At 66.1% G+C, this 26,117-nt stretch overlaps 2 protein-coding genes across 6 annotated transcripts in view; both read left to right on the top strand.

Annotated features, from left to right (window-relative positions):
• Nucleotides 1-21,082, top strand: part of COL16A1 (collagen type XVI alpha 1 chain) — a 25,534-nt gene extending 4,452 nt beyond the window's left edge. Inside the window, 73 exon segments of the mRNA XM_053964689.1 lie at nucleotides 72-82; nucleotides 85-194; nucleotides 272-322; nucleotides 324-356; nucleotides 359-392; nucleotides 395-549; nucleotides 628-708; nucleotides 939-1,026; nucleotides 1,029-1,069; nucleotides 1,782-1,835; nucleotides 3,206-3,241; nucleotides 3,604-3,630; nucleotides 4,699-4,760; nucleotides 4,924-4,966; nucleotides 5,054-5,098; nucleotides 5,250-5,285; nucleotides 5,443-5,505; nucleotides 5,605-5,649; nucleotides 5,739-5,811; nucleotides 5,814-5,833; nucleotides 5,967-6,005; nucleotides 6,259-6,303; nucleotides 7,092-7,127; nucleotides 7,244-7,360; nucleotides 7,450-7,485; nucleotides 7,571-7,606; nucleotides 7,682-7,771; nucleotides 7,871-7,915; nucleotides 8,053-8,088; nucleotides 8,205-8,258; nucleotides 8,403-8,519; nucleotides 8,599-8,634; nucleotides 8,760-8,867; nucleotides 8,949-9,071; nucleotides 9,144-9,197; nucleotides 9,689-9,730; nucleotides 9,813-9,847; nucleotides 9,994-10,048; nucleotides 10,116-10,184; nucleotides 10,279-10,323; nucleotides 10,420-10,446; nucleotides 10,524-10,589; nucleotides 10,676-10,729; nucleotides 10,809-10,862; nucleotides 10,933-10,986; nucleotides 11,077-11,121; nucleotides 11,204-11,320; nucleotides 11,575-11,610; nucleotides 11,759-11,833; nucleotides 11,966-12,010; nucleotides 12,280-12,324; nucleotides 13,349-13,402; nucleotides 13,508-13,561; nucleotides 15,142-15,195; nucleotides 15,331-15,375; nucleotides 15,472-15,525; nucleotides 15,605-15,640; nucleotides 16,406-16,468; nucleotides 16,650-16,721; nucleotides 17,460-17,513; nucleotides 17,623-17,667; nucleotides 17,840-17,884; nucleotides 17,986-18,039; nucleotides 18,144-18,197; nucleotides 18,304-18,354; nucleotides 18,452-18,541; nucleotides 18,638-18,673; nucleotides 18,789-18,833; nucleotides 18,916-19,104; nucleotides 19,216-19,282; nucleotides 19,383-19,559; nucleotides 20,540-20,617; nucleotides 20,700-21,082. Coding sequence (XP_053820664.1) covers nucleotides 72-82; nucleotides 85-194; nucleotides 272-322; nucleotides 324-356; nucleotides 359-392; nucleotides 395-549; nucleotides 628-708; nucleotides 939-1,026; nucleotides 1,029-1,069; nucleotides 1,782-1,835; nucleotides 3,206-3,241; nucleotides 3,604-3,630; nucleotides 4,699-4,760; nucleotides 4,924-4,966; nucleotides 5,054-5,098; nucleotides 5,250-5,285; nucleotides 5,443-5,505; nucleotides 5,605-5,649; nucleotides 5,739-5,811; nucleotides 5,814-5,833; nucleotides 5,967-6,005; nucleotides 6,259-6,303; nucleotides 7,092-7,127; nucleotides 7,244-7,360; nucleotides 7,450-7,485; nucleotides 7,571-7,606; nucleotides 7,682-7,771; nucleotides 7,871-7,915; nucleotides 8,053-8,088; nucleotides 8,205-8,258; nucleotides 8,403-8,519; nucleotides 8,599-8,634; nucleotides 8,760-8,867; nucleotides 8,949-9,071; nucleotides 9,144-9,197; nucleotides 9,689-9,730; nucleotides 9,813-9,847; nucleotides 9,994-10,048; nucleotides 10,116-10,184; nucleotides 10,279-10,323; nucleotides 10,420-10,446; nucleotides 10,524-10,589; nucleotides 10,676-10,729; nucleotides 10,809-10,862; nucleotides 10,933-10,986; nucleotides 11,077-11,121; nucleotides 11,204-11,320; nucleotides 11,575-11,610; nucleotides 11,759-11,833; nucleotides 11,966-12,010; nucleotides 12,280-12,324; nucleotides 13,349-13,402; nucleotides 13,508-13,561; nucleotides 15,142-15,195; nucleotides 15,331-15,375; nucleotides 15,472-15,525; nucleotides 15,605-15,640; nucleotides 16,406-16,468; nucleotides 16,650-16,721; nucleotides 17,460-17,513; nucleotides 17,623-17,667; nucleotides 17,840-17,884; nucleotides 17,986-18,039; nucleotides 18,144-18,197; nucleotides 18,304-18,354; nucleotides 18,452-18,541; nucleotides 18,638-18,673; nucleotides 18,789-18,833; nucleotides 18,916-19,104; nucleotides 19,216-19,282; nucleotides 19,383-19,559; nucleotides 20,540-20,617; nucleotides 20,700-20,902 — 4,564 coding nt within the window. The 3' untranslated portion in view covers nucleotides 20,903-21,082.
• Nucleotides 21,083-21,832: 750 nt separating this feature from the next.
• PEF1 (penta-EF-hand domain containing 1) lies at nucleotides 21,833-25,522 on the top strand. Of its 5 annotated transcripts, none has more exons than XM_053964836.1 (5): nucleotides 21,833-21,908; nucleotides 22,787-22,952; nucleotides 23,514-23,622; nucleotides 24,091-24,234; nucleotides 24,712-25,522. In XM_053964836.1, the coding sequence occupies exons 2-5, from the start codon at nucleotides 22,842-22,844 to the stop codon at nucleotides 24,945-24,947; spliced, it is 600 nt and encodes a 199-aa protein (XP_053820811.1). In that variant the 5' UTR covers nucleotides 21,833-21,908; nucleotides 22,787-22,841; the 3' UTR covers nucleotides 24,948-25,522. The 5 variants fall into 5 exon arrangements, with proteins under 5 accessions (XP_053820811.1, XP_053820809.1, XP_053820808.1 ...); XM_053964834.1 differs by having other exon boundaries at nucleotides 23,467-23,622; XM_053964833.1 differs by lacking the exon at nucleotides 21,833-21,908 and having other exon boundaries at nucleotides 21,948-22,952; nucleotides 23,467-23,622; nucleotides 24,047-24,234; nucleotides 24,712-24,827.
• Nucleotides 25,523-26,117: the final 595 nt, after the last annotated feature.

Here is a 26,117-nt window from a genome sequence, read left to right as displayed (position 1 = left end):
GGTGCTACCAGCCTCGGTGGTACCAGAGCACCCGTAGGGTCCAGCCACCCCCAACAGCTGTCCCCACACAGGCAGGTGTTCCCCCGGGGCTGCCCCCCACCTTCACCCTGGTCCTCACCTTGCTGCTGAAGAAGAACAGCACCGGGGAGCACTGGTACCTCTTCCAGGTCACCGACCGGCAGGGATACCCCCAGGTACACCCCGGGAACGTGGCGGGACACGCCAGGAGCAGCCAGGAGCCGTCCCTGAGCGCTGTCCCCTCTGTGCCCAGCTCTCCCTGTCCGTGCACGGCCCCGAGAGAAGCCTGGAGTTCCAGGCCCGGGGCTCCCGGGGCCACCTTCGTCGGCGCCGTCTTCTCGCGGGCAAGGCCGTGGCGTCCCTGTTCGACGGGCGGTGCACAAGGTGGTGGTGGCCGTGCAGGGCCACGCCGTGTCCGTGCACCTGGACTGCGCCTCCATCTCCTCCAAGCCGCTGGGACCGCGGCGAGCGCTGGCCCCGGAGGGCAACGCCTTCCTGGGGCTGGACGCCGTGCGTGGCACCCCGGTCCGGGTGAGTGCCCCGGGGTCGGGGCGGCTCCGCCCGCGGGGTCAGGGCCGCCCCTGACCTGTCGCCCGCGTCCCGCCGCAGTTTGACATCCAGCAAGCCCAGATCTACTGCGACGCCGAGCTGGCCAGGCAGGAGGGGTGCTGCGAGATCTCAGCCGGCGGGGTGAGTGTCACCGAGTGTCCCTGAGTGCCCCCGAGTGCCCCTGAGCCCCCACCCCAACCCCAGCTGGACCCTGGAACTGCCCTGTGCGCGCTCAGGGCTTTCCGCACAGGGGAAACTGAGGCGCAGCGAGGGCAGGTCTGCCCCCTTTGTGTCACCGCCCCGTGCTGGCTGTCCCCGCCGCCCTGGCTGTCCCCCGGCAGCTTCCCCACGACGCCGCTGTCTCCCTGCAGTGCCAGACGGAAACGCCCAAGACTCGGCGGCAAGCGGAGGTGATGCAGAGCAGCAACCTCATCGAGATGGTGCCGCAGCCCGAGGGCCGGTGTTCACCCGCTGCTTCTGCCTGGAGGAGCCGCTGGGCACCGTGAGCTCCAGCAGCACCACCCCCGCCCCAGCCCCATCCTGGTCCCCATCCCCACCCCTGGGCCTGTCCTGGTCCCTGTGTCCATCTCCATCCCCATCCTGTCCCCATCCCTGACCCCATCTCCGTCATCTCCATCTCCATCATCTCCATCTCCATCATCATCATCTCCACCTCCACCTCCACCTCCATCTCCATCACCTCCATCTCCATCACCTCCATCTCCACCTCCATCTCCGTCTCCACCTCCATCTCCATCACCTCCATCTCCATCTCCATCTCCGTCTCCACCTCCATCTTCATCTTCATCATCTCCATCATCTCCATCTCCATCTCTGTCTCCGTCTCCATCTCCATCACCTCCATCTCCATCATCTCCATCTCCATCTCCATCTCCATCTCCACCTCCACCTCCATCTCCATCACCTCCACCATCTCCATCACCTCCATCTCCATCTTCATCCCCATCCCAGCCCCATCCCAGTCCCCATCCCACGCCTGGCCCGGTGCACCCACCTTGATCCAGCCCCTGGAAAATCCCTGCCTCCCTTTTCCCACCCGGTGCCAGGCTCGGGAGGGCGGCGTCGGTGGCCGGAGGGGATGAGGGACAGGAAGGTCCCACCGCTGCCTCCTCCCTGGATGCCCGGGCAGGACAACCCAGGATTCATGGAGAGGGAGCTGGGATGATCCACCACGTGTTGTTCCCTCCCTGCAGGAGCCGGGGAGAACCTCGGGAAGGAGCAGCCCGAGGGACGATCCCAAGGAAAAGGTGAGCGTGTCCCGCCCTGCTCCCCTTCCAGTGCCACCCCAGGGTGCCACCCGCTGTCCCAGCCCAGGCTGGCTCTGTCCCTGCCACATTTGGGAGCTCCGGAGGAGCGGCTGCTCTGCTCCCCCGAGCAGGAATCGAGGCCCCACTGGCTCCGTGCTGCCGCTGGAGCCATCCCAGCTCTGGCCAAGGGCCTCTTTGTTCCCTCCGAGCGTCTCCGGAGCGTTGCCAGAGCTGGGAAACGTCTCCAGCGCTCCTGTCCCTCATCCCTGAACGTCTCTGGGATCCCTCATCCCAGCACGGCCGTGTCCCAGGGCTGCGGAGCGGGGCTGGAGGCCATGGGGACGCAGCCACGTCCCCGCTCCCGTGGGGGCTGCTTTGGCTCAGGCCAGAGATCCGCAGGGACACCGGGGCACCTCCCCCGGCCGCATTTCCCTGCTCCACCCAGGAATTCCCTGTGCCCGGGGAGCTCCGGGGCTGGCGGGAGAAGCTGCTGGGGGTTCCCCACGGGTGTGGGGTGCTCGGGGGAACGGGGCGGTGGCTGTGGGGTTTGGGGTGCTGTGGGGTTTGGGTGCTGTGGGGTTTTTGGGGTGCTGTGGGGTTTGGGTGCTGTGGGGTTTGGGTGCTGTGGGGTCTGGGTGCTGTGGGGTTTTGGGTGCTCGGGGGAACGGGGCGTGGCTGTGGGGTTTGGGGTGCTGTGGGGTTTGGGGTGTTGTGGGGTTTTGGTGCTGTGGGGTTTGGGTGCTGTGGGGTTTGGGGTGTTGTGGGGTTTTGGGTGCTGTGGTGTTTTGGGGTGCTCAGGGGAACGGGGCGGTGGCTGTGGGGTTTGGGGTGCTGTGGGGTTTGGGTGCTGTGGGGTTTTGGGGTGCTCAGGGGAATGGGGCAGTGGCTGTGGGTTTTGGGAGTGTTGTGGGTTTTTTGGGTGCTCTGGGGTTTGGGGTTTTGTGGGCTTGGGGTGCTCTGGGGTTTTGGGTGCTGTGGGTTTTGGGGTGCTCAGGGGAACGGGGCCGTGGCTGTGGGGTTTGGGTGCTGTGGGGTTTTGGGTGCTGTGGGGTTTTGAGTGCTGTGGGGTTTTGGGGTGCTGTGGGGTTTTGAGGTGTTGTGGGGTATAGAGGGTGCTGTGGGATTTTGGGTGCTCTGGGGTTTGGGGTGTTGTGGGTTTTGGGTGCTCTGGGGTTTGGGGTGTTGTGGGGTTTTGGGTGCTCTGGGGTTTGGGGTGTTGTGGGGTTTGGGCTGCTGTGGGATTTTGAGGGTATTGTGGGGTTTGGGTGCTCTGGGCTTTTGGGTGCTCTGTGGTTTTGGGGTGCCACGGGCCGTGCGTGGCACGGGGCCATCCCAGCTCCCGTGCCAAGCTTCCATCCCTGTCCTTCCAGTGCCCTCCCTGCTCGCCCCAGATGGCATCAGGAAATGTGAGTGTGGCACTGGCCACGGGCACCCCGAGCTGGCCGGGCTGGGCTGTGAGCTGGGGGTGGCAAAAGCCACCGTGCTGCTGTCACCAGCCCCCCACGACCCCACAGCTCCTCCTGGCCCTGCAACATCTGGAAGGCCCCTGATCCTTTCCAGATGTGGCCCCATTCCTACAGCAACCGCTGGCTGGGGTGTGGGGGGATGGCAGGGCGGTGGCAGGTGACTGGGACAACTTCGTGCCCCATGGTGGCACTTGGGGACAGAGTGCTGGGACAATGGGGACCGTGGTGGGCTCAGGGCTCTGCTGCTGCCACCTTTTGAAGCCCCCATGCCCTTTGGGGACACCTTTGTCCTGTCTCTACAGGTCACCCTCGGTCCCCCAGGTCCAAAGGTAGGTTTGTCACCCCCCCCAGGACACCCGGAGCTCCAGCAGGAATGTGGGAATGCTGTGCCACAGCATCCCTGCCAGGAGCTGTGGGCACACACAGGGACGTGGGGACGCCCTGTGTCTGTCCCCCTCCCTGTGCCCGTTTTTTCCCCCACCCTGTGCCTGTTTGTCCCCCACCCTGTGCCCGTTTGTCCCCCACCCTGTGCCCGTTTGTCCCCCACCCTGTGCCTGTTTGTCCCCCACCCTGTGCCCATTTATCCCTCACCCCGTGCCTGTTTTTCACCCACCCTGTGCCTGTTTGTCCCCCACCCTGTGCCCATTTTTCACCCACCCTGTGCCTGTTTGTCCCCCACCCTGTGCCCATTTATCCCTCACCCCGTGCCTGTTTTTCCACCCACCCTGTGCCCGTTTTTCACCCATCTTGTACCAGTTTATCCCCCACCCTGTGCCCGTTTGTCCCCCACTCTGTGCCCATTTATCCCCCACCTTATGCCTGTTTGTCCCCCACCCTGTGCCCGTTTTTCACCCATCTTGTACCAGTTTGTCCCTCACCCTGTGCCCATTTATCCCTCACCCCGTGCCCGTTTGTCCCCCACCCTGTGCCCATTGTCCCCCACCCTGTGCCCATTGTCCCTCACCCTGTGCCCATTTGTCCCCCATCCTGTGCCCATTTGTCCCTCACCCTGTGCCCATTTTTCCCCCATCCTGTGCCCATTTTTCACTCACCCCGTGCCCATTTTTCACCCACCCTGTGCCCGTTTTTCACTCACCCTTTGCCCGTTTGTCCCCCACCCCGTGCCCGTTTGTCCCCCACCCTGTGCCCATTTTTCACTCACCCTGTGCCCGTTTGTCCCCCACCCTGTGCCCGTTTGTCCCTCACCCTGTGCCCGTTTTTTCACCCACCCTGTGTACCCGTTTCACTCACCCTGTGCCCATTTTTCACTCACCCTGTGCCCATTATTCCCCCACCCTGTGCCCGTTTTTCACTCACCCTGTGCCCGTTTGTCCCCCACCCTGTGCCCATTATTCCCCCACCCTGTACCCGTTTTTCACTCACTCCCTCTCTTGCAGGGCACCAAGGGCGAGCAGGGCCTCCCTGGCACCGCCGGTGGCAAAGGGGAGAGGGTGACCGTGTGAGTGTCCCTGGTGTCCCTGTCCCTGATGTCCCTGGTGTCCCTGGCCTGTCCCCTTCTGCTGGGGGGCCGCTCCCTGCGGGTCCCTGGCACACGGGGGGTCCCGCTGCCCTGGGGGTGCCCCTGACCCCCCTTGTCCCTGAGCCACCTCCCCCCTCCGCAGGGCATGGACTGTGTGCGCGCCCCACCCCGGCGGCCCCGTGCAGGTGAGACCCCCCCGAAACCCTCCCCAAAGCCCCCTCCCCACCCCTGCCTCTCCTCTCACCTCCTCCTCCTCCTCCTCTTCCTCCCAGTGTGCCGAGGGGCCGCGGGGTGAGAAGGGGCAGCGTGGGCAGGTGGTAAGTGACACTGGGGACAAGCTGTGGGGACACTGCGGGGGTCCCCCTGCCCTGGGCTGGGGTGGGGGGGGGGTCCAGCTCCGTGTGGGCATGAAAGGAGCAGGAGCTGACCCTGCATGAGGGTCCGTTTTGTCCCGTTTTTCCCGTGCAGGGACTCCCGGGGCCAGCTGGCACTGAGGGGCAGAAGGTGAGTCCAGCCCACCTGTGGGCCCTGGCGTGGCAGCAGGGACACCTGGGATGGTGGCAGAGGTGCCAGGACCTGCCAGTACCAACCCGGGCAGCTTGGGTGACACCACAGGTGGCACTAGAGGTGACGCCAAAGGTGACATCTGTCTGTCCTGCAGGGCCAGAAGGGTGAGAAGGGCGATGGGGGACTGCAGGGCAAGCCAGGGCGCCCAGGGCGTGATGTGAGTAGTCCTGGGGGGGTACCTGGGCACCCCTGGGCATGCCCCAGGCCAGAGGGGTCTGCCCACAGGAGCCTTCACACCCCACTCCCCTCCCGGCAGGGCCGGCCCGGAGAGATCTGCGTGGTGGGGCCCAAGGGCCAGAAGGTACCTGGGGGTTTGGAGGTGACAGGTGGGAGATGGGGCACCTGGTGGCACTGCCAGCACTGCCACCTCCCCCCCTCATTGTCCTCCAGGGTGACCCCGGCCTCGTGGGACCGGAGGGGTTGGCCGGTGAACCAGGACCCCCGGGCAAGCCAGGCTCTCCGGGGTTGGCATTCCAGGGAAGCCGGTGAGGACCCCTGCGCCAAGGTGGTGTCCCCATGGTGGGCACCGCCATGGCGGGGGCGAGGTGCCACCCCACAGCCAGAGCTGGCTGGCCAGGGCACCCCAGCAGGGCTAACACCGCCCTTTGTCCCTTTCAGGGTGACCCCCGTGGCCCCCCGGGTCCGAAGGGAGAGAAGGTGAGTGCAGGGAAAGGGGTCCCAGGTGCCCCCCCGTGCCCAGAGCAGGCCTGGCAGGGCGGGGGGCTGTGCTGGGAATCCCAAACAGAGCTGGATCCACCAGGGCTGAGCTGGAGCCATCAACCGCTCTGGGTGGCCCAAGGACCAGGCTTGGGGGGGCAGGACACCCCCGGGGGGACAGGGGTGTCCCGGGGTCCCCAGGGCCGCGGTGCTGCCCCTTGCTGAGCTCAGCATTTCCTATCTCTGGCTCCAGGGCAGCCCGGGAGCTCCTGGACCCGGAGGATCGCCTGGGACACCCGTGAGTAGCAGGAACCGGGAGACAAAGCCGGGGTCAGGGCCGGGTTTTTGGCTCGGGGTTGGGGCTGCTTGGCCGGAGAGGTGCCGGGATCCGAGCCCGGGAGCCGAGAGGGCTTTGGGAAAAGCGGGAATGGAAAGAGCTTTGGGAAACTGGGAGCCGAGAGGGTTTTGGGAAAAGCAGGAACTGACTGAGCTTTGGGAAACCGGGAGCTGAGAGGGCTTTGGGAAACAGAGAGCCGAGAGGGCTTTGGGAAGAGCGGAAGCTGAGAGGGCTTTGGGAAAAGCGGGAGCTGAGAGGGCTTTGGAAAAAGCAGGAACGGAGAGGGCTTTGGGAAAAGCAGGAATGGACAGAGCTTTGGGAAAAGCGGGAGCCGAGAGGGCTTTGGGAAAAGCGGGAGCTGAGACGACTTTGGGAAACCGGGAGCTGAGAGGGCTTTGGGAAAAGCGGGAGCCGAGAGGGCTTTGGGAAAAGCAGGAACGGAGAGGGCTTTGGGAAAAGCGGGAGCTGAGAGGGCTTTGGAAAAAGCAGGAACGGAGAGGGCTTTGGGAAAAGCAGAAATGGACAGAGCTTTGGGAAAAGCAGGAATGGACAGAGCTTTGGGAAAAGCGGGAGCCGAGAGGGCTTTGGGAAAAGCGGGAGCCGAGAGGGCTTTGGGAAAAGCGGGAGCGTCTCTCGGGGCCGGGATCGCCCCGTGACGGGGCTGGTGGCCAGCTGAGCGTGCTGGGTGGCACTGATGGGGCACACCGTGGCCTCCCTGAAGCAGCCCCGTCCCCACTTTGCTCCCGCAGGGTCTTCCCGGTGTGCTGGGGCCGAAAGGAGACAAGGTGGGTGCGGTGACATGGTGGCCACGGGCACATCCCCCGGCCTTGGGGCTACCTGGGACATCCAGGGGGCCACCGCGCAGAGCCCCAGCCTCTGTGTCACCGCTCCCACCGGGCAGGGCGAGCCGTGCGAGGTGTGTCCCACTGTCCCCGAGGGGATGCTCGGTGCCGTCGGAATTCCCGGCAAGCCGGGAGCGCGGGGAGAGCCCGGAGCGCCCGGCAGGGACGGGGTCTCGGTGAGTCTGAGCCCGCGTTTGGGTGGGCTGGGGGGCAGAGCGGTGTCACCTCAGCACCCCTGATGTTCCCTCTGTTTCCCCCTTCCCAGGACACACCCGGCCCCGCGGGACCCAAAGGGGACAGGGTAGGTGACACGGGCTGGGCTGGCTTGTCCCCAGCTCCAGCTGGGGGACACCGAGCAGCGCCCAGCTCCTGCTTTTCCTTCCCAGGGCGATCCCGGCATCCAGGGGATGAAAGGCGACAAGGTGAGTGTGTGACCCTCCATGCCACCCCCGGCTCGGCCACTGCAGCCCCTGAGCTGTCCCCTGCTGCCATCCCAGGGGGACTCGTGCCAGCCGTGCGACCTCCGCGTCCTCGCCGCGCTGCGCCGCGGCCCCGCCGAGGGCCTCGAGGGGGAGCCGGGGCTGCCGGTGAGTAGCGGGGTGGGACCCCCGGGTGGGACACCCCCCTCGTCCCACGGCGGGGTGACACCCTGGGGTGCTGTGGGTGACCACGTGGGTGTCCTGCAGGGCCAGGTGGGGCTGTCCGAGCTGGCCGGGATCAAGGGTGACAAGGTGAGCGACCCCCGCCCCCTTTGGACGTCCCTGGGGGAGAGGGAATGGCTGGAACGTCCCATGGGGGCGGGGCAGGCTTGGCTGATCCTGAGCCTAATTCTGGTCCTGGCCCTGCCCCTGTCCCTGCTCCGTTTCAGGGGGACAGTGGCCACGTGGGACCCACGGGCAGACCGGTGAGTGGGGACATTGTGGGGGCTCAGGGGGTGCGGGAGGGGTCTGGGGGCTCAGGGGTGTCAGAGCCGAGGTTTGGGGACCGCGGTGTCACTCCTGCTGGGGATTCTCGGTGCAGGGAATCCCGGGAGAGAAGGGAGATCCAGGCGTGCGGGGGCTCAAGGGAGAGAAGGTGAGCGCAGCACTGGGGACACCCCTGTCCCTGCCCTGTCCCTGCTGAGAACAGGGCATGGGGTGAGGAGGGCAGGGGGCCGTGAGCCCCCCGCCCATGTCCCGGTCCCCAAGGCCACCTCCCAGCCGGGATGTCCCTCCGCAGGGCGAGCAATGCGGGCCGTGCCCTCCCACCCCGCAAGCCCTCCAAGGGACAGCGACAGTGCTGGCAGTGCCGGGGCCACCGGGTGAAAGGGGTCCTGGTGGCCCCCCGGGCAGAGCGGTGAGTGCCCCCAGTGCCCCCAGTGCCCGTTTTTTGGGGAGGGGGTGCCCCAGCCTGACCCGTTCCTGCGTTTCCCCAGGGCAGACCAGGCGAGGCTGGCGAGAAGGGACAGAAGGTGAGAGGGGCTCGGGGTGGCTCCCGGCGGGGCGGGGGGGGGTCAGTGGTGGCAGAGGACGCTGTGACCTCTGTGTGCCGTGTCCCCTCCCTCCCCGTGCCAGCTTTGTCCCCTCTCTTTGCCAGGGCGACGCTGGCAGCCCCGGGGACCCGGGCACGCCGGGCATGGCCGGTGTCCCGGGGCTCTCGGGTGAGCCTGGCATCAGGGGACCAGCCGGCCCCAAAGGCGACAAGGTGAGAGCCCCACATTTCGGGCAGCTGTCCCCGCTGCGGTGTCACCCACCCCTCCACGCCTGTCCCGTCCCCTCCCCGCAGGGAGACGCGTGCCAGCCCGGCCCCGCCGCGCTCGGGCACCTCTCGGACGCCGTGGGCATCCCGGGAAAACCCGGCCCCAAAGGGGACCAGGGCCCGCCGGGCACCGGCCAGCCAGGCAGACCCGTGAGTGTCCCCTCCCCACGGCCACAGCGCCCGGTGGCGCCGTGAACTCGGGGTGACCCTGCTGTGTTTTAGGGGAAGCCGGGGCTGCCGGGGGTGCAGGGTCCTGCCGGGCCGAAGGGGCTGCAGGTGAGTGGGGTGTGGGGTCCTGGGGGACACCTCAGTGCCGCTCTGTGTCCCCAGTGGGGTGTGGGGTCCTGGGGGACACCTCAGTACCCCTCTGTGTCCCCAGTGGGGTGGGGGTCCTGGGGGACACCTCAGTACCCCTCTGTGTCCCAGTGGGGTGTGGGGTCCTGGGGGACACCTCAGTACCCCTCTGTGTCCCCAGTGGGGTGTGGGGTCCTGGGGACACCTCAGTGCCCCTCTGTGTCCCCAGTGGGGTGTGGGGTCCTGGGGGACACCTCAGTGCCCCTCTGTGTCCCCAGTGGGGTGTGGGGTCCTGGGGGACACCTCAGTGCCCCTCTGTGTCCCCAGTGGGGTGTGGGGTCCTGGGGACACCTCAGTGCCCCTCTGTGTCCCCAGTGGGGTGTGGGGTCCTGGGGGACACCTCAGTGCCCCTCTGTGTCCCCAGTGGGGTGTGGGGTCCTGGGGGACACCTCAGTGCCCCTCTGTGTCCCTAGGGTGAGCCAGGACCGCGGGGGATCGGCCAGCCGGGACCGCAGGTGGGTTTTGGGGTGCCTGTGCTGTCCCCAGGTGGGTGGCTCTGGTGGCTCTGGTGGCTTTCACACACTTTGCTTTCCCCAGGGAGACCCTGGGAGCAGCGGACCCCCGGACCCCCTGTGAGTAGGGTTTGGGGTGGGGTTTTGGGGTGCCCAGCCCTGGCTGATGGGGTCACACCCCTGCCAGCCTCTGTGTGGCTTGTGGCGCCTCTGGGGACAGCGTTGTCCCCTCCCTGGGGGGAGCCAACACCCTGTCCTGCCCCCAGGGCCCCCCCGGACCGCAGGGACCCCCCGGGGATGGCAGCGGAGAAAGGTGCCAAGGTAAGGGAGCGTCCCCCAGCCCTCGGCGCCCCCCGTGCTCCCCATTCCTGCTGTCCTTCCTCTGCAGGGATCTCCGGGCCCCAGAGGTGCCACGGGACCCCCTGGAGCACCAGGGAGCAGCGTCACAGGGCCACCGGTAGGTCCTGCCCTCCGGGATGGGCAGTGCCACCCTGCTGGCACCTTGATCCCGGCCGAGCCAGGCAGTTTCCTCACCCTCCTCTTCCTCGCAGGGCCCCGAGGGGCAGCGGGGGCTCCCCGGCTCCAGCGGGCAGCCGGTAGGTGCGGGGGGGGGGGGGTGCCAGGGGGGTGTGGGTGCTCACACAGGTGGGTGGGGGGCACCCCTAACGCCCATCTCTGTTTTCCTCTGGCAGGGGGAGAAGGGTGCCCGGGGAGAGAAGGTGAGTCGGGGTCCGGGTGCAGCCGTGCCCCCCGTGCCACCCCAAACCCGCCCTGCCCTCATCCCCTGTGCCCACAGGGAGACCCCGGGGAGTGCTCCTGCCCCTCCAGCCCCCGCCAGGACCCCAACTACAACGGGATGCCGGTGAGTGTCACCCCACCCCGGCACCGTGCCACCCTCACGGGCGCCCCCCGGCCCCGTTTCACCCTCCCGGATTCTCTCACCCTCAGGGAGCCCCGGGATTGTGGACCGGCATGTCCTGGCAGCCCCAGCCCGGCCCGCAGGTCGGTGCCGCCCCCGCCGTGCCCCTGCCACCCTGCTCACCCCTCGCCTTTCTCTGACTGTTTTTTTGGGGTCTTGCAGGGCCCCCCCGGAGCTCCCGGCCCCCCCGGCCCGCCCGGTGCCCCCGGTCGCCAGGTGAGCGATGGGACAGCGGGGCCCATCCTCATCTTTTAGGGCGGGGTTTAAATATTCCCCTTGGATTTAGGGAATGCCGGGACACAACGGCTTGCCCGGACTGCCTGGACCGGCCGGAGACCTGGTAGGTGGTGCCAGCTGCCCTGGCAGCGTCCCCTGTCCCCTGTCCCCACGGCGGGGACAATCCCTCCCTCCGTCCCTCCCTCCTTTCCAGGGACCTCTGGCCGTCATGGCTGAGAGGAACATCGAGGTGCTGAAGGTGAGAGGGTGGGGATGGGGTCACCCTCCTGCCCCGGGGGACCCCTCGGGCCACCCCTGACTCGCCTTTTGCCCCTTTCCAGACTCTCTGCGGGGACTGTGCCCAGCTGCAGGCAGCCCTGGAAGCTCCCGGGGCAGTGGAGGGGGAGAAGGGGGATGGGGGCATGCCAGGCGCCCCTGGCAGCGAGAACTGTGCCAGGGTGAGTATTCCCACAGCCCTGGGTGGGAATCTGGGCGCCCGACACCCCCTGGCCGTGCGGGGTGAGGTTGGAGCGACGCCCCCGAGTCCCGGGGAACTGGGTTTGGTGGGATTTGGGGGAAGCGCCGCGCTCTGGACGCGCTTTGGGGACACTGGCCGCTCTGGGAACGCGGGCACGGCCCCAGCGGGGATCCCGGGGAGGGGGGACAGGCTCGTCCTTTGTCACAGCTGGGTGACCCCGGCCTTTTCTCGCAGTGCTTTGCCCAGTTCCCGCGAGCGGAGGAGGCTCGGGTGAGTGACGCTGGTGTCCTGGTGCCACCCCCTGCTCCTCAGCGGTGGTCCCTGCCGGGCATCCAGGACTGTCCCCCAGCCTTTGGGGAGGCTCCTGGCAGGGTGGCAGAGCCACCGCGGGGTCCTGATGTGTCACCACCCCTCGCAGGGTGACAGCCCTGACTGCGCGGGTCACCCCGGGCTGCCGGGAGCGCCAGGGATCCCAGGAGAGCGAGGAGAGCAGGTGGGTGAGCTCCAACCCATCCTCTCCTGCCACCCCAGCCCTTCCTGGGGGCTGGGGCACGTCCCGTGCTGCCCCTCGGGGCTGTCCCCACCTCGGCGGTCACACCTGGCACCCCCATCCCCCCCCCACCAGGGCTCCCCAGGGCTGCGCGGACCTCCAGGACCACCCGGACCCATCGTGAGTAGCCCTGCCCGGGCTGGGGGGGGGGGGGTTCTGGGGGGCTCGGAGCCCCTCAAAGCAGGTTGCCAAATGGGCCTGGCAGCTTGCCCTGCGGCCGCGGCGAGGCGCAGGTGTGACACGGCACGGATGTCCCCGCGGAGGCTGGAGAAGGAGGTGACGCTGCTGCCAGCCCGGAGGTGGAGCAGGAGCCCTGTGGCACCCCCAGGGCTCAGGCCGGGCTCCCCAGCGCCTTTTCCAAGCTGTGACCTCCCTGTTTCTCCCCTCAGGGCCCCCCAGGCTTTCCTGGAACGCCGGGCGCACCCGGACTGCCCGTAAGAACCCAGCACGGCTCCGCTCTGTGCCCTTGTGTCGCTGCCGCTTGGTTTGGCCGTGTCCCCTGTCCCTGTCCCCGCCGGGACAGCCGCAGCACAGCCGCCCCTCCCCTTCCACTCCATCTCCATCCTGCCATTCCCGCTCCTCCATCCCAAAGCAGGGGGTCCCGGCGGACCCGGATTTGGGGATGGTCTTCCTCAGCTCGGGGACCTGGCGCTGCCACCCGCCGCCCTGCCGGGTCCCTTCGGCGCCGCGGGACCTGGCGCGGCTCCAGGTGTGCCAGGGAGCTGCCACCTGGGCCGGGTGACCCGTCACAGCTGCCCTGATGGTCACCAGGGACACCCCTCGTGGGGACCAGGAGGATCCCGTGTGTGGCCGGGGCTCATCCTCCTCCTCCTCCTCCTCCTCCTCTGGTCGCTCCTGTGTGATCGCTCAGCCTCCACCACCATCTTCATCTCCATCTTCATCTTCATCCTCACCTCCACCCTCCTGCTCCCACCCCGCTCGCTCCCCACAGGAGCTGGTGGTGGGGCTGTGCCGGCGGCTCTCGGAGGATCCTGCGCTCCCGCTCGTGTCCCCTCGTCCACTAATGTCACCGTCACCCCGCGGCCCCTCTGGGGCTCCCTGGGGCTCTCTGTGGGCCGTGCTCTGCGGTGTGCCAGCGTGTCCTGTCATTCTCTGTCACCTCGGCACCACGTCCCCCCACTAACCCACCCCGGAGGTCCCCCGTGGCGCTCCGGGCTGTCCCCGTGTCACCCTGGGAGGACGGGGGGCGCCAGGCTGGAGCTGGGGGGCTGCAGCCAGAGCTGGGCACCCCACGCACCCCCCCAGGGGTGAGATTTCCGTGGCACCAGGGTTTGAGTGTCCCCACCACGCCTGGGCACTGAGGCCGGTGCCTGCAGGGGCGGAGGGGGCCCAGGCAGGGTCCCGGCAGGCTGGCAGAGGTCACAGACCCCATGGGCTGTGCCCAGGTCCTGCTGCCAGCTGAGACCCCCCTGCATCTCCTCTCTTCTCCCCACAAAGGGTCTCCAAGGGGAACGTGGCCCTGCGGGGCTCGCCGGAGCCAAAGGGGAGCCGGTGAGTGCTGTGGGGCCAGGGGGACACTGGTGGCCCGTGGAGGGGGGGGGTGGCACCTGGCTGGGGCGCTGCAGGTGGCTCAAGTGGCATCACCCTCACACACAGGGACCTCCAGGACAACCCGGCTACCCCGGGGCCACGGGGCCCCCTGGCCTTCCTGTGAGTACTGGGGGGACCAGGCAGCCCCTGCCAGCCCCCAGCCCCCTCAGGGGGTCCCCAAGGCCCTCCTGGGGCTGACTGAGACCCCCCCCCATGTCACAGCGGGGGCACCCTGGTGGGCACAGAGCGCCGTGTTCGTGCAGGGCTCATCGTCCCTGTCCTGCCCATCCAATCCCACCCCACACATCCCCAGCGCCCTGCTCATCCACGCCACGGCCATCTGCACCCTGAGCGTGCTCGGCCTGTGTCCCCATGTCCCCTCTTCTCTGCCCCATGTCCCATCCCTGCCCCGAATCCCATCCCTGCCCCAAATCCCATCCATGCCCCAAATCCCATCCATGCCCCGAATCCCATCCCTGCTCAAAATCCCATCCCTGCCCCGAATCCCATCCATGCTCCGAATTCCATCCATGCCCCAAATCCCATCCCTGCCCCGAATCCCATCCATACCCCAAATCCCATCCATGCCCCAAATCCCATCCCTGCCCCAAATCCCACCTGTTCCCCACATCCCACCCATACCCCATATCCCACCTGTACCCCAAATCCCACCCGTACCTCAAATCCCACCCATGCCCCAAATCCCACCCATGCCCCAAATCCCATCCTCGTCTCAAATCCTATCCCCGTGCTGTATCCTCTCCATTCCCCATATCCCACCTGTACCCCAAATCCCACCCATGCCCCATATCCCATCCTTGTCCCATGTCCCACCAATACCCCCAAATCCCACCCATGCCCCAAAATCCCATCCATGCCCCAAATCCCACCTGTACCCCAAATCCCACCCATGCCCCATATCCCACCTGTACCCCAAATCCCACCCATGCCCCAAATCCCACCCATGCCCCATATCCCACCTGTACCCCAAATCCCACCTGTACCCCAAATCCCATCCATGCCCCATGTGCCACCTGTACCCTATATCTCACCCATGCCCCATATCCCACCTGTACCCCATATCCCACCTGTACCCCAAATCCCACCCACACCCCACATCCCACCCATGCCCAAAATCCCATCCATGCCCCATAACTCACCTGTACCCCAAATCCCACCTGTACCCCAAATCCCATCCAAGCCCCATGTGCCACCTGTACCCTATATCTCCCCCATGCCCCATATCCCACCTGTACCCCAAATCCCACCCATGCCCCATATCCCACCTGTACCCCAAATCCCACCCATACCCCAAATCCCACCCATGCCCAAAATCCCACCCATGCCCCATATCTCACCTGTACCCCAAATCCCACCCATGCCCCATATCTCACCTGTACCCCAAATCCCACCCATGCTCCATATCCCACCTGTACCCCAAATCCCATCCATGCCCCAAATCCCACCCATGCCCCATATCCCACCCATGCTCAATATCCCACCTGTACCCCAAATCCCACCCATGCCCCATGTGCCACCTGTACCCTATATCTCACCCATGCCCCATATCCCACCTGTACCCCACATCCCACCCATGCCCCATATCCCACCCATACCCCACATCCCACCCATGCCCCAAATCCCACCATGCCCCAAATCCCATCCAAGCCCCATGTGCCCCCTTGTCCCTCCTTCCCCAGGGCAGCAAGGGTGAGCGAGGCTACGCGGGCCCCCCGGGAGAGAAAGGGGAGCTGGTGAGTCCCTCAGGGCCCCGCTCCGGGGAGGGGGGGCAGTGGGGCCGGGGGCTCCCCCAGGTGCCCCCTCTCCGTGGGCACCGGGGCTGGCACCTCCCAGCCGCCTCCACCTGCTCCTATTCCCGTCCTTCCCAGGGACCCCCCGGCGTGGATGGGCTGCCCGGTCCCGTGGGGCCAGCGGTAGGTGCCCACCCTGGGGGCTGTGGGGAGGGATGGGGGTGGCTGGGGGGGGGGGGTTTTGGGGTGCTCCCACCACCCCATCCCGTCTCTCCGCAGGGTCCCAGGGGCGAGCGCGGGCTCCCGGGAAGCGCCGGAGAGAAGGGGGAGCAGGTGAGTGTCCCCAAAGGGGACAGGACCCCCAGGACCCCCGTGGGCTGTGGGGTCCAGCTCAGCTCCTGTCTGTCCTCAGGGCTTCCAGGGCCAGCCTGGCTTCCCGGGACCACCGGTGAGTAAATCCCACCTGAGTGGGAATTCTGAGCAAATCCCCCCGGGAATTCTGAGTAAATCCCACCTGGGAATTCTGAGTAAATCCCACTGGGAATTCTGTGTAAATCCCACCTGAGTGGGAATTCTGAGTAAATCCCACTGGGAATTCTGAGTAAATCCCACCGGGAATTCTGAGTAAATCCCCACTTGGAATTCTGAGTAAATCCCACCTGGGAATTCTGAATAAATCCCACTGGGAATTCTGAGTAAATCCCACCTGAGTGGGAATTCTGAGTACACCCCCCTGGGAATTCTGAGTAAATCCCCACTTGGAATTCTGAGTACACCCCCCCCCTGGGAATTCTGAGTAAATCCCCACTTGGAATTCTGAGTAAATCCCACCTGGGAATTCTGAGTAAATCCCACCTGAGTGGGAATTCTGAGTACACCCCCCTGGGAATTCTGAGTACACCCCCCCATGGGAATTCTGAGTAAATCTCACCTGAGTGGGAATTCTGAGTAAATCCCACCTGGGAATTCTGAGTAAATCCCACTGGGAATTCTGAGTAAATCCCCCTGGGACTTCCTGCACCCTGGGAGATGGACCCCATTCCTGGCCGTGTGTCCCCGTGTCCCCACAGTGCCAGGGATGGGGACAGGCGGTTCTACGAGTGGGATGAGGTGCAGGGAGCAGCCCCGCATCAATCCCATTAAATTAAGCCGGGAAAGAGCGGGATTTACGGGCTGGGATCCCCCGTTCACTCGACACCCCGCTCCTTTTTAGGGTCCTCCTGGTTTCCCAGGAAAGGTTGGTCCAGCTGGGCCACCAGGGCCTGTGGCAGAGAAGGTGAGTGCCAGGGCCAGGGCCAGGTGCCAGGTGCCAGGGCAGGTGCCAGGCCAGGTGCCAGGCCAGGTGCCAGGGCCAGGTGCCAGGGCCAGGTGCCAGGGGCTCTGTGGTGTCCCCGCCTGTCCCTCGGGCTGTGGCTGGGTTTGGTGGCCGTGCCTGTGACCTCCTGTGGCTCTTGCAGGGCAGCGAGGGCGTGCGAGGCCCCACGGGGATGCCAGGGCCCCCCGGGCCCCCTGGACCCCCGGGAATCCAGGTATGGCCCCACCATGTGTCACCCTTGGGTGCTCCTGGGAGCACCACTGGCTGTTCCCGTTCCCTGGGATCCGTTCCCATTCCCTGGGGTCTGTTCCCATCCCCAGGGACCTGTTCCCATTTTCCAACGACCAGTTCCCATTTCCCGGGATCTGTTCCCAATCCCCAGGGATCTGTTCCCATTCCCTGGGGTCTGTTCCCATCCCCAGGGACCTGTTCCCATTCCCTGGGGTCTGTTCCCATTCCCAGGGATCTATTCCCATCCCCAGAGATCTGTTCCCTTCCCCAGGGACCTGTTCCCATTCCCAGGGATCTGTTCCCATTTCCCAGGGATCTGTTCCCATTTCCCAGGGATCAATTCCCATCCACAGAGATCTGTTCCCATTCCCAGGGACCTGTTCCCATTCCCTGGGGTCTGTTCCCATTCCCTGGTGTCTGTTCCCATTTCCCGGGATCTGTTCCCAATCCCCAGGGACCAGTTCCCATTCCCTGGGGTCTGTTCCCATTTCCCAGGGATCAATTCCCATCCACAGAGATCTGTTCCCATTTCCCAGGGGCCTGTTCCCATTCCCTGGGGTCTGTTCCCATTTCCCCGGGATCTGTTCCCAATCCCCAGGGATCTGTTCCCATTCCCTGGGGTCTGTTCCCATGGCCCGGGGTGCCCTGAACAAGCCCCTCAGGGACCCCCAGAGCTCCCCAGTGCAAACCTCCCTCTGTCACTGTCACCTTGTCCCCACAGGGCCCTGCTGGCTTGGAAGGACTGGATGGCAAGGATGGCAAGCCAGGCCTGAGGGTGAGGCTCCGGGGCTCTCTGGGTTGTGCTGGAACCCAGAGTGAACCCCGGGTTTTTCCTGCAACCCCCCCCCCAGGACACCCCCCAACCCGTGTCTCTTTCTCGCCAGGGTGACCCCGGTCCCCCCGGGCCACCAGGGATGATGGGTCCTCCGGTGAGTGACAGTCCTCCTTGTCACCCCTCCCTGCTGCTCCGTGCCTGGCACGTCCCTGCAGCCAAGCCGGGGTGCCCTGAGCCGGGACTGTCCCCTCACGTGCTCCTGGGGACACCGAGCTGCGGGCGGTGGCACCCTGGGACCCCCACCCAGCTCTTTGCTCTCTCTCCAGGGCTTCAAGGGCAAGACAGGACACCCAGGGCTCCCAGGACCGAAGGTGAGCGATGGTGACACTGGCCGGTGACATCGCCAAGGACCTCGGGCCCGGCCAGAGAAGCCGCTCACTGCTCTGCCCGTGATGTCCCTTCCTCCTTTTAGGGTGACTGCGGCAAGCCCGGCCCCCCGGGGAGCACGGGCCGGCCGGGAGCCGAGGTGAGCTGGGCGACCCCTGGGCACCCCTTTGTCACCACCCCGCCTTCCTCGTCACCACCCCCCCCCTTTCCTCCTCCTCCTCCTCCTCACCTTGCCTTCCTCAGGGTGACCCCGGACCCATGGGACCCCAAGGCCGGCAGGGACCCCCAGGGCTGATCGTAAGTTGGAGCTGCCCCCACGATGGAGAGGGGGGATCACAGCGGGGATCCCTTTGGTGCAGGGAGTGGGGACATCGCCCGTGACCCCCCCTGTCTCTGTCCCCAGGGTCCCCCTGGCAGCCCGGGGCAGCCGGGTCCCGCTGGCCTCGCTGGGGTGGTGAGTACTGCCGGGGCCGGAGCCCTCGCTCGGGGTTTTGGGGTGGGGATGAGCGCGTTTGGGATCCCCCGATCCTCCCGGTCCCTCCTCCGCGCAGGGGCTGAAGGGCGAGCGCGGCTCCGTGGGCGAGCGGGGTCTGCCGGGAATGCCAGGACAGCCGGGACCCCCGGGACACCCGGGACCACCGGTGAGTGCAGCAGGACCCTGTACCCCGGAGCGTGGCGACCTCGGGGGGTGGCCCCGTGGTGCCACCACCTCACGCTGCCCCTCTTTGACCCCGCAGGGAGAGCAGGGACCGGACGGACCCGTTGGGAAGGAGGTGAGCAGGGTTCTCCGGAGCCTTCCTGCCCCGCTGGACGCGGCGGCGGATTTTGTCATCCTCTGGCCTGGCCAGGGTGTCCCCAGGGTGGGGTCACGCTGCTCCTGTTTTCCAGGGACCCCCAGGAAAACCGGGCGTTGCGGGCCCGGCCGGACAGAAGGTGAGGCTGTGCCACCTGGCCGCGCCACCGCGCCGTGCCACGGCTGTGCCGGCACGCCAGGACTGACCTTCGGTGTCCGCAGGGTGACGCTGGAGCCCCCGGCGAGCGGGGGTACCCCGGGGAGAAGGGCAGAGCCGGAATGCCCGGGGGGCCGGGCAAAAGCGGCTCCATGGGGCTCGTGGGGCCGCGGGGACCCGCGGGAGAGAGGGGACCCCCGGGCTCGCCGGGCCCCGCGGGCAGCCCCGGCCTACCGGGACCCCCGGGGATGATGGTAAGGAGGGGTGGCCGCGTCGGGGGGGGGGGGTGGGGGGGGCAGGACGCTGTCCCCCGTGGCGGGGCGCGGTGGCCGTGGCCCCTCGCGTGTCCCCTCGTGTCCCCGCAGGGAGATGTGGTGAATTACGACGAGGTCAAGAGGTTCATCCGGCAGGAGCTGAACAAGATGTTTGACGGTAACGGGGAGGGGGGTGGCGACGAGGCGACGAGTCCCGGGGACCCTCCCGGTGTCCCCGCCCTGTCCCCTCCGGCTGAGCTCGCTCGTGTCCCCCGCAGAGCGGATGGCGTATTACACCTCCCGGCTGCACTTCCCGGTGGAGATGGTGGCGTCCCCGGGCAGGCCCGGTCCCCCCGGGAAGGACGGGCTGCCCGGCCGGCCGGGACCCCCCGGCTCCCCGGGGATGCCGGGACAGATCGGCAGAGAGGGGCGGCAGGGCGTGCCGGGCATGCGGGGTACGTGTGCCCCCCCCCGCCCCCGGGTGTTCCCGTGGTCCCTGGGATGTCCCCAGGACCTTCCCGATGTCCCTGGGGTATTTTCCAGGGGTATTTCCCGGTGTCTCTGGGGTGTTCCTGTTGTCCCCATCACATTCCCGGTGTCCCTGGGGTGTTCCAAGTGTCTCTGGCTGCTCTCAGTGGTCCCCATCGTGTCCTCGAAGTGCCTGAGGTGTTCCCAGTGTCCCTGGGCTGTTCCCAGTGTCCCCAGGACATTCCCAGTGTCCCTGGGCTGTTCCCAGTGTCCCCTGGGCTGTTCCCAGTGTCCCCAAGACATTCCCAGTGTCCCTGGGCTGTTCCCAGTGTCCCCAGGTCATTCCCAGTGTCCCTGGGCTGTTCCCAGTGTTTCCAGGACATTCCCAGTGTCCCTGGGCTGTTCCCAGTATCCCTGGGCTGTCCCCAGTGTTTCCAGGTCATTCCCAGTATCCCTGAGCTGTTCCCAGTGTCCCTGGGCTGTTCCCAGTGTCCCCAGGACATTCCCAGTGTCCCTGGGCTGTTCCCAGTGTCCCTGGGCTGTTCCCAGTGTCCCCAGGTCATTCCCAGTGTCCCTGGGCTGTTCCCAGTGTTTCCAGGACATTCCCAGTGTCCCTGGGCTGTTCCCAGTATCCCTGGGCTGTCCCCAGTGTTTCCAGGTCATTCCCAGTATCCCTGAGCTGTTCCCAGTGTCCCTGGGCTGTTCCCAGTGTCCCCAGGTCATTCCCAGTGTCCCTGGGCTGTTCCCAGTGTTTCCAGGACATTCCCAGTGTCCCTGGGCTGTTCCCAGTATCCCTGGGCTGTCCCCAGTGTTCCCAGGACACTCCCAGTATCCCTGGGCTGTTCCCAGTGTTCCCAGGACATTCCCAGTATCCCCAGGACATTCCCAGTATCCCTGGGCTGTTCCCAGTGCCCCTGGCACCGGGATGCTGTGGCTGTGCCATGATCTCACCCCTCCTCTCCCCCAGGTGAGCCGGGTGCCAAAGGAGAGAAAGGAGAGAAAGGTGTGGGGCTGATGGGGGACAGCGGCCCCCCGGGACCCCCAGGTGAGCCCCCAGCCCCACGCCGGGCCTCGCTGCCGCCCCCTCACCGCGCCACCCCACCTTTCTTTCACTCCATCTCTTCCAGGTCCCCAAGGGCCACCAGGCTACGGCAAGATGGGTCCCCCGGGCCCCGTGGGCCAGCAGGGCATCCCCGGCATCCCCGGCCCGCCCGGTGCCACGGGGCAGCCGGGCAAGACGGGGCACTGCAGCCCCGCCGAGTGCCTGGGGGCCGTGCCCATGGAGCAGCCGCTCTTCCAGCCCAAGAACGTCAAGGGTCCCTTCGGCTGAGCGGCCCCGCGCCCACCCCCCCCCCCCCGGGCCCCCCGAATTTGCTGTTAATATTGTTAATATTGTTCCCCCCGCTGTGCCGGGGCCGCGCCCGCGGCGGGGGGCTCGGGGGCTCTACAGCTCCGTGGCAATCGCGGGGGCGGGTGGATCCCGCCCCGAAAATACACCTGTGCTGGTGCCCCCGCGGCTCCTGGCTCCGTGAGTGGGCACGGGTGGGTCTGTGCCTCCTTCCCAGCCCTGTCGCCAGCCCTGTCCCCTCCCTGTCACCGAGGGATGCTGCTCGGGCCGGTTCTGAGGCCACTCTGCTTGCGGACACGGTGACCCTGAGCTCCCTGTGACCCTGGGATGGACGGGGGAGTCCCAGTCCTGATCCCAGAGGATCCTGGCCCCGTCTCAGGGGCAATCCCAGCCGTGATTTGGGGTCATCCCAGCGCCATTCCTGCGGAGATCCCGCTCTCGTCCCAGCACATCGCAGCCCTGGTCCCAGATCTGCGACCGGGTGGGATCCCGGCCTTGCCTCTGGAGGAATCCCAAACTAATTCCCGTTGTCTTGTGGCGATTCTCGCCCTACTCTCAGGCCCTGCTCTTGGACCATGCCTGGAATTCCTGGGAATCCCAGCCCGCCATCCCAGCCCTGCTCCTAGCGGGATCTCGGTCCTGCTGCCAGGGCAATCCCAGCCCTCACTTTGTGGGGGCGCCAGCCCCACTCCCAGGCCGATCCTGGCCGCACTCCCGGGCCGATCCCGGCTGAGCTCCCGGGGAATTCCAGCCCCGCTCCCGGGCAGCTCCCGGCGCCATCCCCGCCCGGTGGGCCCCACCCCGCCCAGGCGCCGTTGCCGCTTTAAGGCGCCCCTCGGGCGCGCGCTTCCCGCGCGTCGCCGCTCTGCCTCCGCCCCGCCCAGGGGGCGTGGTCACTGTCCAGAGTAGCCAATGGGTGCTGTCATTTTCTGTGACGTCATCTGGGCGTGGCCGGGGCGGAAGACGCGCTATGGCGTACCCGGGGCAGGTCCGGGACCGGGATCGGGACCGGGACTGGGACCGGGACCGGGATTGGGACCGGGATCGGGACCGGGACCGGGATCGGGACCGGGATCGGGACTGGGACTGGGACCGGGACCGGGATCGGGATCGGGACCGGGATCAGGATCGGGACCGGGACCGGGACCGGGATCGGGACCGGGACCGGGACCGGGACCGGGATCGGGATCGGGATCGGGATCAGGACCAGGAGCGGTGGCGGGGAACTGGGAAATGGGATCGGGACCGGGACCGGGACCAGGACCAGGACCAGAACCAGGAGCGGTGGCGGGGAACTGGGACCGGGACCGGGACCGGGATCGGGATCAGGATCAGGACCAGGACCGGGATCGGGACCGGTGGCGGGGAACTGGGACCGGGACCGGGATCGGAATCGGATCGGGACCGGGACCGGCACCGGTGGCGGGGAACTGGGACCGGGACCGGGATCGGAATCAGGACCAGGACCAGGACCAGGAGCGGTGGCGGAGAACCCGACCGGGACCGAGGGGCGGGGAATGGGGACCGGGGACCGGGACCGGAGAGGCAGCGGAGAGTGGGACCGGGGAGCGCGACGGGAACTCGGAACGGCGCCGGGGACCCGGGACCAGGATCCGGACTGTGACCGGGATCCGGATTGTGACCGGGAACCGGACTGTGACCGGGAACCGGACTGTGACCGGGAGCGGGACTGTGACCGGGAGCGGGACTGTGACCGGGGCGAGGATGGAACCGGGACTGGTCTGGGGGTGGGGGCCGGGGGAGGCTCGCAGGGGCTCCAGGGGGGTGACACGAGGTCCGTCCCCGTGCCCATCTCGGTGCCCGGTGTCCGGTGCCCGCCTCACACCGGCTCTGTCCCCTCCCCAGGGCTACCCCGGCGCCGGACAGCCCCCCCCGGTCGGTCCCTACCCCGGGGCTCCCTATGGCGGGGGGCCACCCCCGGGGCCCTACGGGCAACCCCCGCCCGGGGGTCCCTACGGTAGCCCCTACGGCGGCCCCCAGCCCGGGCCCTACGGCGGGGCGGCCCCGGGAGGTGAGTCCGGGGGTCTCCCTGCGGCGGTACCCGGGACAGAGCCGGGGGTCCCCAGCCCGGTGCGGGCTCGGGGGGCAGGGGAGAACCCAGTCCGGTGCCCGGGTGGGGGTTGAGGGGGTCCCCAGCTCAGCAGAAGCCACCACGAGAATGAAATTCGATGTCCGCGGTTTGTTATTTTGAAATCCTGGAGGAGGAGGAGGGAGGAGGAGGAGGAGGGAAAGGAGAAAGAGGAGGAGGAAGAGGAAGTGCCCTAAAAACTTTCACCCCACATCCATCTCGCGGTGCTGCCGGGTTTGTGGGGCTCCCTCTCCATCGCAGAGCTGCCCCAGGCTCCGGTTCCCCAGCTCCGGCCGCTCCGTGCCCATCCCAGCCCCGTTCTCCCGGGATTCCACCGGCCTGTAAAACCCGTGGGAGGCGAGGCTCTGCCCGGCCCTGGGAGCCGCCCCCGGGGCCAGCCCAGCCCGTGGCCTGTCCGAGGGGAAGGTGACAGCGCCGATGGCCTCTCCCCACGCAGGGAATGCCCCCCCGGGGGTGGATCCCGAGGCGTTTTCCTGGTTCCAGACGGTGGATACGGATCACAGCGGGTTCATCTCCGTCAAGGAGCTGAAGCAGGCGCTGGTCAACAACAACTGGTCCTCGTTCAACGATGAGACCTGTCAGCTCATGATCAGTGAGTCTGGGATCTCCTTCCCCTCTTCTAGGCTGCCTTGGTTGGGTTTGGGGTGAAGCCCATCCTGGCAGAATTCCCCTTTTCCCTGGGCATCGCTCCCGGCTGGAGCCAGAGCTGGGCAAACCGAGCAGCTCCCAGTGGTGCACGACGTGAGTGAAGGGCCCAAAATCCTGCTTGGGATAGGAAATCCCAGCCCTGCACAAGCCCCAGATCCCAGAAAGACAGGGAGCAAAGGGAGGGGAAGCCCAAAAAATGTGGAAGCCGACCCAGAGCTTGCCCCAGCCGCAGCTTTTGGTGCCATTTCTTACCAGCCTTGGGGGTTTGACCGGTCCCGCTCGATCGCTGGCGAGGGGGATTTTTGGGATGAGAGCAGGATTCCAGGGAGCCATGGAGTGCATCCTGAGCTCCCTGGAAGTTTCTGCAGCTTTTCCACTCCTCCCTGCCCTGCTCCTGCTCCTCCCTGCCCAGACATGTTCGACAAGACGCGGTCGGGGCGCATCGACGTCTACGGCTTCTCCGCCCTGCTGCGCTTCATCCAGCAGTGGAGGAGCCTCTTCCAGCAGTATGACCGGGATCAGTCCGGCTCCATCAGCTTCAGCGAGCTCCAGCAAGGTGGGTGAGGGCCACAGCCACCAGCCTGACCCCTCCCCACATCCGCCGCCAGGCTCTGTTCCCAGCTGGAAAGTGGAATTCCTCCTGGCGTGGTCCCCGCAGCCAGGCCGGCGGGTTCTGAGCTGCTGGGATGCTCCCAAAGAGTTGGGAATTATCCGTGGGGTAAACCAGGCTGGCACTGAGCTCCCCAGGGGACCGGAGGTGATGAGCTGCAGCGGGGATGGGGCACAAAGTCACTTCAGGAAGCCCAGAATTCCCCCTCAGCGACGAGTGGCTGGGACCTGGTTTTTGGGAGGAGCTCTTGGGTGTGTGGGAAAGGGAAAAATGCCTGGAATTTGTGGTTTGGTTCCTTCTGGAGAGCCCTGCCCGTGCACACCCTGAGTGGGAGGTGGGGTGTGTGGGACATGGGGGAGGAGGACACAGCCTCTCAAAGCCCTGCCTTTGGCAAGGCTTAATCCGAGTTTTCCTTGCTCCCAGCTTTCTCCCAGATGGGATACAACCTGAGCCCCCAGTTCAGCCAGCTGCTGCTGGCCCGGTACGCCCAGCGTTCCCCCAATCCCAATCCCAGTATCCAACTGGACCGGTTCATCCACATCTGCATGCAGCTGCAGAGCCTCACCGACGCCTTCCGGGAGAAGGACACGGCCATGGTGGGAAACGTCCGGCTCAGCTACGAGGATTTCCTCACCATGGTGGTGACCCGGATGCTGTGACATCCCCACTCCAAAGGCTGGGAATTCTGGAGCTCTCCAGGAGCTTCAGCCGTCCTCATCTTCCCGTTGGATGTGGCCGAGCCCCTCTGGGAGTTTTCCCCCGGGGCCAAATTTCCGCCTTGACCCACCCCAAATCCTTGCTGGGGTTTTCCTGGCTTGGATTCTTTGTGTGCGTTCCGTGGGAGTCGGGATGAATCCCACGCCAAACTGGGGCAGCCAAACCAGCTCAGATCCCGTGCCAGCCCCAAATTCCAGCTTCATCCTGAGGCGCCTGCAGCAGAGCATCCCCGTTTCGGGGAGGGAAAGCTGAGCCTTGGGTTTGGGAGCAGCAGGAAAGGGGAAAAGTGAGGAGAGAGCTCCTTCCTTCCCTCCCTGGGAGCACATCCCACCCTGGGAATGCTTTCCTGGAGGGGGGGGGGGGTCTCATCCCTGGTTCTCCCGGGGCTGCTGGAATGGGATGTGCTGCTGCAGCCCCGCGGGATCATCCCCTCGCTGTTGCCAATCCTGAAGCCAAATCCGGGCAAAGTTTAAGAGCTCGATTTTTCCAGCTTTGGAATAAAACGCGTTGTGCTCCGGCTGCTCTGTGGTCTCTTGTGTCCAGGGGGGGGCTCCAGGGGACATTCCCTAAAATCAACTCTTAGGAAATTTCATGTCCAAATGTAGAAAATAAAGAAAATAAAGGACTTGGGGCTGGGGGGGGGCTCCTGAAGCACGGAAAAATCCGATCAATGCCGGAGTTTTCTTCCCGGGTGCTGAAGCTGGAATTCACCCAGAGGAATCTCCAAGAGATTTGAAGGAATTCTTCGGGAATAAAAGGTTCAAAGGTCTGAGATCAGAGGGAAGAGCCCAGCCTCGGTGTTTTCTGTGACCTCGGTGTTTTCCAGCCCCGGGCAGGACTGGCTGTTCCCAACCATCCCCGAGCATTCCGAGGATATTTTCCCCTGAGCATTTCCAATATTTCTGTCGAGTCAGAGCTCAGCCATGCTCGGGCTTGAGGCAGAGGGGTTGGGGGCTGTAAATGCATTTATAAATACCTATTTTATAGATGTATTTTATATATTTTATACGCACAGGTATGTAATATATATTTTTTTATATATAAAATATATATAAAATATAAAATACATATATAAATATATATAAAAATACATATCAATGTATTTAAAAATA

The sequence above is a fragment of the Vidua chalybeata genome, chromosome 25 (assembly GCF_026979565.1).
Source record: "Vidua chalybeata isolate OUT-0048 chromosome 25, bVidCha1 merged haplotype, whole genome shotgun sequence".
In the NCBI taxonomy this organism is placed as follows: domain Eukaryota; kingdom Metazoa; phylum Chordata; class Aves; order Passeriformes; family Viduidae; genus Vidua; species Vidua chalybeata.
Note: the sequence above shows the minus strand (reverse complement) of the source record. Positions and strands in the feature narration are given on the sequence as shown.